The sequence below is a fragment of the Musca vetustissima genome, unplaced genomic scaffold (assembly GCF_032173495.1).
Source record: "Musca vetustissima isolate MV318-11 ecotype Yass unplaced genomic scaffold, APGP_CSIRO_Mvet_v1 utg763540, whole genome shotgun sequence".
Classification (NCBI taxonomy): Eukaryota; Metazoa; Arthropoda; class Insecta; order Diptera; family Muscidae; genus Musca; species Musca vetustissima.
In genome coordinates, this window is record NW_026874325.1 from 8,183 (window position 1) to 16,455 (window position 8,273).

General features: G+C 34.7%; 1 protein-coding gene across 1 annotated transcript; it reads left to right on the plus strand.

Moving 5' to 3' along the window:
• Window positions 1-207: 207 nt before the first annotated feature.
• LOC133332629 (uncharacterized protein K02A2.6-like) lies at window positions 208-5,733 on the plus strand. Its single transcript, XM_061541021.1, has 3 exons — window positions 208-501; window positions 1,004-1,196; window positions 5,663-5,733. The coding sequence occupies exons 1-3, from the start codon at window positions 208-210 to the stop codon at window positions 5,731-5,733; spliced, it is 558 nt and encodes a 185-aa protein (XP_061397005.1).
• Window positions 5,734-8,273: the final 2,540 nt, after the last annotated feature.

An 8,273-nucleotide genomic window follows, 5' to 3' on the forward strand; every position in this document is an offset into this window, starting at 1 on the left:
ACGAATAGCGTTGGAAACCCGCAAAGATGAGGAATTAAGCTCTTGGAAGCTGGGAAATGCTTGAAAGCACACGGATATAAATCACCGTTTGTAAATTATAAACTGTCTGGCAATTGTTTGGTATTTGAGCATCGGGTTGTAATTCCACAAAAACTCAGACGCAAGGTGCTAAAGGACCTTCATGCGGCCCATCTAGGCATGGTCAAAATGAAAGGCGTTGCCAAATCTGTTGTTTATTGGCCAGGGTTGGACAAAGACATAGAAGAAGTAGCAAAGGCTTGTGATGAATGTGGACAATTGGCAAACGAACCAACGAAATTTGCGGGACATCATTGGCAATATCCGAGAGGGCCATGGGAACGTATCCACATTGATTATGCAGGTCCCTTTGTTGGAAGAATGTTACTGGTGGTTACTGACGCATACAGTAAATGGATTGAAGTTAAGATAACTTCATCGACCTCATCAGCAGCCACGATTGATGCCTTAGTCGAGCTATTCGCAAGTTACGGAGTTCCAATCACAGACTATAAAAGCAGCTATGAAAATTATGAAGGCGAGCAAAGAAAATTTACAATCGCGATTAAATCAGTACCTACGGCATTATAGAATTGCTCCTCATGCAACTACGGGCAAATCCTCCGATATGTTATTCCTGGGCAGGACACTGAGAACACGTTTTGACTTAATGAAACCTGAAGAATTCCAATTTAGCATGGCTGAAAAGCAGTATATTAAATTCACCCCGACATATCGCGTTTTTGAACCAATGCAGGAGATATACTTTCTATCTAACAACAAAAGAATGAACTAGTGGCTTAAAGGCATTATAGTGCGGCGAACGGGTGACGTGCATTACGAAATTTTACATGAAGGGAAGGAGGTTAGACGGCATGTTGATCAGATACGAGGCAGAGTTTCAAATAGGGGAAATGGAGGTAAAGTGGTGACCATTGCTCCTACCGAGTCAAGAAATGTTATTCGATGCTCGTCACCTCCTCAGTCACACTCAACGGCGCAAGGATCAATCGACAATTCGGATGACGAGAACATAGTTACAAGTGATCATTCTCTGGGAGAGATTGAACCTGAAGAAGCAACCCTGGAAGATGGATTTATAAACCCGCAGTCCGATTTTCATGGATTTACCAGTGGTAACATTGAACGTACTTCAAATACACCCCAGCAAGAACCTTGTGTCCTACCACGGAGATCGTCAAGGCCAAGACGGCAAAGAGTCCTTTTCTCTCCACAATAAACATGGACAAAGGGGAGGAAATGTTATGTATTACCTTATTAATATTATAGTTATACCTTATCTGGCTACACTACACATTTGTATTTGAATTCACATTATATGGCAACACTATTTTCATCATTCCTTTAGTCTTAACTTTTACTCTTAGTCCTATGTCTTCTTTTAACAATAAATCACATAACCTCTGAATGGACATAAACCCACGTGTTATTATTGGATTTAACAGCCATAAAATATTAAAACAAAAATTTTTTAATTTTTTTTGTTTTTCTAATTATGCTTTTATATGTATTTATGAATATCCATCAATAAAAATTAACAATATTTTAAAATTACGAGTTTCCTGAATTAATCGCCACTTTGCCTACCGCTCAACCCACTGTGCGGCATACCTTTGAAAATCTTATTTGGAAAATCGGCTATTTTTTATCATATTGACCGATTGGATTTATCCTTGTTAATGCGATAGCTATACACTCACAGAGAAACGTGTCAAGATTTAGAACCGATTGTATTATTAGTTTTTGATTTATCCTAACCGCCATTCGTAAAACCGCGTTTAAAGTTTTAGAATCACTCTTGCCGTCACTTGATACTAATACAATAAATCGGCTATATCTTCAAGAGTTGTTGAGATTTTCACTTTTATAGGACAATCTTGAATTAGTGTAGGTTCGAATCAAACCCAACATCGAAATTAGACTGGGGGCCATTCTGCACTTTTTAGAGCTCTATATCTCAGTACATATTCAACAGATATCAAAAACTTTATGACTGATTATGGTCCTCTGAAACATATAATAAATTAGTAATAGTTAAACGTTTTTACAGTTTTGTAAAAAAAGTCAAATTCGCTGAAACTACCCTTCGGCATTTGATGGGGCACATTCGGCATCATAGTCAGAGCCTGGTAATTATCACCGCTATTAGTTTGATTGAAATTCAGATCCTCTAAAGGTTCTATTTTGTTTTAATAGGCGACTCAATGTTTGACTTTTAAGGCTATATTTTGTAACGTCTGACGTTACAGCATAGGCTACAACCTTTATTTTAAAATGGTCGAATTTCAGCAGTATCTCATTTATCACCAGGAGATAATACTCCTCCTTGTGGTGTGGCTCTGTTGACAGATTTTTTTTATTTTATTTTTTTATTTATTAGTCTATGAATATTTTCCTTACAGAGTATATAATTCAAAATGTTATTTACAATTTTACTTTTCAATGTTTCGCGATTCATAGGAAAATCAATAAGATTATATAATTCATTAAAATCTTTACACATTCTTGTTAAGGGATTTGTATTTGAATAATTCATTCTAGAAAATTGCATAGCTAGTGGTACATAATTGCGAGTAGCTCTTTGGGGAATATTGAAGCAAATATTGTTGATTAAAAATCCAGCATTAACGTCACCCATTATTTCATTTAAAAGAAATGATACTTTCAACATTTTCCTTCGGTTTTTTAAGTTGGCAGGTTGATGAGGGAAAGTCTATCTGTATATGATAGAATATTATGGATCGACGTATTTGGATAATACGGCCGTACAAAAAAATTTGGCATAGTGGGTATGTTGAATATTTTTGTACGCCTCGTTGGATTTTAGGTAACGTTGTGAGACACAAAACAAAAATATTGGCTTCGAAATTGACATATGTCGGTCATTAATTAAGCATAGCCTTCATATAATTATAACCCCAAATATTCGCTATCTAACTTTGTAATCTAAATTGTAGTAGTTTGAGGATTATATTCTACCATGCGTTATTAGTATCAGCTCACGCTTTGGGGTTTTCATTAAAAATTGCTGAAATTTGTATTTGGTGTACTAATGGTTTACCTAAACCGGTTTGTAGAAATTTCGGTATAGGTTCTCTTTTTATGTATGGGTCTAGGAGTTTTTTTTGGATTGTAATCTGAATTTTAATTCTCACACAAATCAGTGCTTGGGTTTATTAAAGGGTGGAGTAAAGAGTTCGTGGATGCTTATGTCACAAAAAATTTATACACAACGCTCGTTCGCCCTATACTGGTATACGCTTCGATCATATGGGATCTATATATATATATATATATATATATTACACAGTTATCGCATCGAGTCCGTTCAAAAGCAATTTCTACTTTTCTGTTTACGGAACTTAAACTTTTCGATTCATAATCTTCCATCATATACCGATAGACTTTCCCTCATCAATCTGCCAACATTAAAAAGCCGAAGGAAAATGTTGAATGTATCATTTCTTTTTAATGTGATAACACAGTGACACATTTTTCAACTTTAAAATCTTGAACCAATCGAGACCCCCAAAATCTTGAAGCTTGTGATGGTGGAAGAAAATCCCTAGCTGGGTTTTGCATTATTAGCTAAGGATTTCTTTTAAATTAATTTTTAAAATATTCGACTGGGCGGATTTTAGCACAATTTTCGAATAATACGTACTTATTATTGAGTCTATATCTCGTGAACTATTCGAAATATTGCTTTTCTCTCTTAAGCAATATTTTTCCTCTTAATTAGGTCTACAAATTTTCTCTTGAGATAAAATCAATAAAACAACAACATCATACTGAAAATAGCACAACTGCAAAAATAAAATTTAGACATACTTTTTCCATGTTTTTCACACTTATTTCAGAAACTGCTACTGACTCGGACAAAAAATATATGACAAAAAGATAGCCAATAGCAAATCAAACAACTCTTCTTAAAACCCCGATTTCATTGGTTGACTCCTTCACATAGTTATAGCCTCACAAATTCATCAAAATGAACCAAAGAAATTCACTCCCAATTGTATGTTTGTAGAAATAAAAATTGCTATGCTTTTTTCAATAAATAGGTACAAAATTGAAGTAAAAATTAAACATGGAAAAAGTAAGTCGAAATTTTAATTTTCTTGCAGTTGTGCTATTTTCAGTATGATGGTGTTGTTTTATTGATTTTATCTCAAAAGAAAATTTTTTGATCTAATTAAGAGGAAAAATATTGCTTAAGAGAGAAAAGCAATATTTCGAATAGTTTACGAGATATAGATATAGTATTATTCGAAAATTGTGCTAAAATCCACCCCCAGTCGAATATTTTAAAAATTAATTTAAAAAAAAACTTAGCTAATAATGCAAAACCCAGCTAGGGATTTTCTTCCACCATCACAAGCTTCAAGATTTTGGGGGTCTCGATTGGTTCAAGATTTTAGTGCTGCACAGTGTAATGGGTGACGTTAATGCTGGATTTTGAAGCAACCACATTTGCTTCAATATTCCCCAAAGAGCTACTCACAATTTTGTATCACTAGCTATTCAATTTTCTAGAATGAATTATTCAAATGCAGATCCCTTAAGAAGAATGTCTAAAGATTTTAATGAATTGCATAATCTTATAGATTTTCCTATGAATCGTGAAACATTGGAAAGTAAAATTGTAATATATTTAAATTCATGAAATTAATATATAAAATAAAAAAATAAAATAAAAAAATCTGTCAACAAAGCCACACGACAAGGAGGAGTATTATCTCCTTGTGATAAATGAGATACTGCTGAAATTCGACCATTTTAAAATAAAGGTTGTAGCCTATGCTGATGATGTAGTCTTGCTAGTCGGTGGGAAGTTTCTGCCGGTCAATAAGAAGATACTACTGGCTTAAATGAATACAGTACAGCGATCGACTTCGATCCTGACAACTAGCTAGGAAGCACTCACAAGCTGCCTTGAATGCAATCTTGAACCACCAATTATTGGACTCTCTAGTTAAATTCCAGGCTGCAAGATGTGATATGAGGCTCCGGGAAACAGATGCCTGAAAGTGGCTGAATTTTTGCCACGCTAGTATCCTTCACACGACGCCAGGTTGTGACTTCTTGAAGAGGAGTACTCACATCAGTGACTATGTTCCCTCTCATAGAGACTTTAATGACATCAGAGTAGAGTTTCCTAGTAGGGAATCCTGGACTGATGGCTTCTTACCTCTGCCCGGTCTGTCGATTTTTACAGATTTTACCTGCGTTTACTGCAGGGAACTAGAAATCTACAACTCATATGAGCTCAACGATAGTTGCAGCGTTTTTCAAGCTGAAATCCTGGCAATCACGAAAGCGGCTGAGGTAGCCAACAAACACTACCTGCCGATAACATAGGACCGGTGACTGTATATGTCGATAGTACCCCTTAAGGCTTTTAATTCTTGCACTATTACCTCAAAAGCGGGTCGTGGCTGCAATGTTGCAACAGATGGTCAAGCGAACCTGGATGCAGGATCTCGCTGTTGGCCCAGAATAAAGGAGAGATTAAAATCGTTGTGGGGATCATAACAGATAACTGCAGGATTAGATATATCACTTCAAAATGGGACATCAACGAGTGGATTACTGCCGTTCTCTTGTTCCCTTCTCTTTTCAGGTACCAAGGATGATAACAATGGACAAATGTATCTGAGTGAATGGTTGCAGTTAGCAGCCGTACATCCCTAACCTAACCTATTGTGAAAGGGAAACTTTCACAAAAAATTTAAATGAAAGATTCACTGAAAACATTTCTAGGCATAAAGATCAATTTCGATAAAGGGAATATGTATATTTCTCAGAGGAATAATATTGCTAAGCTTTTGTCGAAATGTTGTAGTAAAGAATGCAATAATTTACTTTACTGAAGAGAGTATTAAAGTACTTAAAGGAAACGTCAGAATACAGTTTTTGTTGAAAGGATACCAGTAATGAGCCTCCGCAGAACAAATTTTAACATGTTTGGTTACTCTGAATCTTAATGTAGTAAAAATAAGTGGAAAAGCGTAAAGTTCGGCCTTGCCGAACTTTGGATACCATCCACCATAGGTATACTGACAGATACTTGAAATTAAAATATAGGGAACATACATAAAATCGAAAAGTTTATGGTCCGTAAACAGAAATGTAGAAATTGCTTTTGAGCGGACTCGATGCGATCACTGTGTGTAATATGTATGGGATCCCATATGATCGAAGAGTATAGCTGTGTTCCCAAACCTGCTATTGTACTAGTTTTGCAATTGTTGCTAGAAAAGCGTTTCCTTACGCCGAAAAGTAGGAAAAATTGAAGTTAAATTTAAGAGAGTTAAAACCAAAATTGCGTTCTCTTCTCCTAATTTCTGCAAGACCAATTTGGCCTAGCACGAAATAGTAAATGTAGTAAATTATGAATTTGACATTTGATTGCCAGAGATATACAGTCCGAAATAAAGCATATGAAAGTTAGGGCTTCAACAAAAGGGACACACACACATTTGCTTAAAAAAATAAGAAATTTAAAAATGGACAAACAGTTTTTTTATTCTCTTTTGAATGAAGATGAATGGCGGGCAGAAGATTCAGATGAATATACTATAGAATGAAGATTTGAGTTGGTCAATCGTACCAAAATATCTTGGACTTAAGATAAGTTTAGGGGCTCCACTTGGATCGCTTTGACATTTTTACAGTAAGTAGTCCTCAGTGAACTGATTACAGTGATATGGGGAGAAATGCATACTTCCCGAGATATGGGCCTTGAAAGTTCGGAGAGCAAGTTGTTTTAATTAGCTGTATCATTTTAATGGTTATGGTTTGTGTTATATAACTAGATGAAGAATATATTGCGTAGCCATGTATTAGCCTGTCCATATGTGAATGTCTTATTCTTAAGTTCTCTAAAAAAATACCCGGTATAACCTTTTAATGATACCCGTATTGCCTTGGTGGCAATAGAAAAAGGGCATGGTACAATTATAAAAGATAACAGCAAGTCCCAGCTGATTTGATTCCAACGTAATACTAGTGTCAATATGAATTTGACAAATTATGTTTTTAAAAATCACCCAACAGGAAAATTGGGAACGCATACAATTTGTAATTGTTCTTTATTAAATGTGCTCCCGTATTCAACTTACTCAATCTGCCAGCTGGGAAAGTTTGAGGAAGCAAATCTTTCTTCAAGGAACAACTCGCTATTCCCTGCATTTTCATATGTGTTACACATATATATGGCTATGGCTCAATTATAGGAAAGATGTAGAAGCGATAGAAATATAATATATATATATATATATATATATATATATATATATAAATATATATAAATAGATTTTCATTCATGTTTTTCAATTTTTATTTAGAGAATTCGAAAATATTTCATTTTCAAAATAAAAATAATTTGATGATAATTTGTTTGTTTACATTTTTCTGTCAAATGAGTTGACACTAGTAGAACTTACAACAACAAATTTCCATGTGGTTGTTGTATCGTTTTTTGTACAACAACACTTGCTGTTACCTTCTATTATTATACCATGGAAAAAGGGTTATTTTAAACAAAATATGTTCCGAAATTTCAAGGCCAATATCTCGGGAAGTATGCATTTTCCCACATGAAATGTATATCACTGCAATCCGCACAAGGGGGGCTACTTACGGTAATCATTTCAAAATGATCCGAATGGAGCCCCTAAACGTGACTTGTTCCATATCTTGCTCTAGTTCGCAAAATATCTACTAATTTCAATAGCATTAACATTATGGGAGCGTCCAGCCATGTAAGCCTTTCCGGGTTCGGAGTCGTCGGAAACTCCACTTCCAAATATTCGATAAGGCTTTCCTCTAAATTATACAAATAAAAAATAAACAAAAAATATTTATATTATCAAAATCACGCAATGGACGCCGTTTAACTTTTTTTTGCATTAGATTTCTGTAGTCTTTTTTTTGTCCTTAACAAATGAAGAATTTTTGATTTTGACGCCAGAAATAAGGACTTCAAAAACTATTGGCAGCACTTTTCCAGTAAATTCAGTCGGGAAAATACAATAGAAGACGTCTTTAATAGATTTCTTTTAAGTTCAGATCCATTTATTTCGAGAAAGAGGAAGAGTTGTAAAAAGAAAATACAGCAAATGCCTCAGACTGCTTACTCAAAAGGAAAATGATAACGGCGACGAAGATGAAGATTATTTTAACGAATTGTATGATGAAGAAGAAGCAAATGATTATTATTAAGTAAATTA

Excerpts from the sequence above, each read along its gene's own strand:
- LOC133332629 (XM_061541021.1), top strand. The coding sequence starts at position 208 with ATGAAAGGCGTTGCCAAATCTGTTGTTTATTGGCCAGGGTTGGACAAA. Across the intron at positions 502-1,003 it reads ATGCCTTAGTCGAGCTATTC|TCACACTCAACGGCGCAAGG; the intron begins GCAAGTTACGGA and ends TCACCTCCTCAG. Across the intron at positions 1,197-5,662 it reads TACACCCCAGCAAGAACCTT|GTACCAAGGATGATAACAAT; the intron begins GTGTCCTACCAC and ends TTCTCTTTTCAG.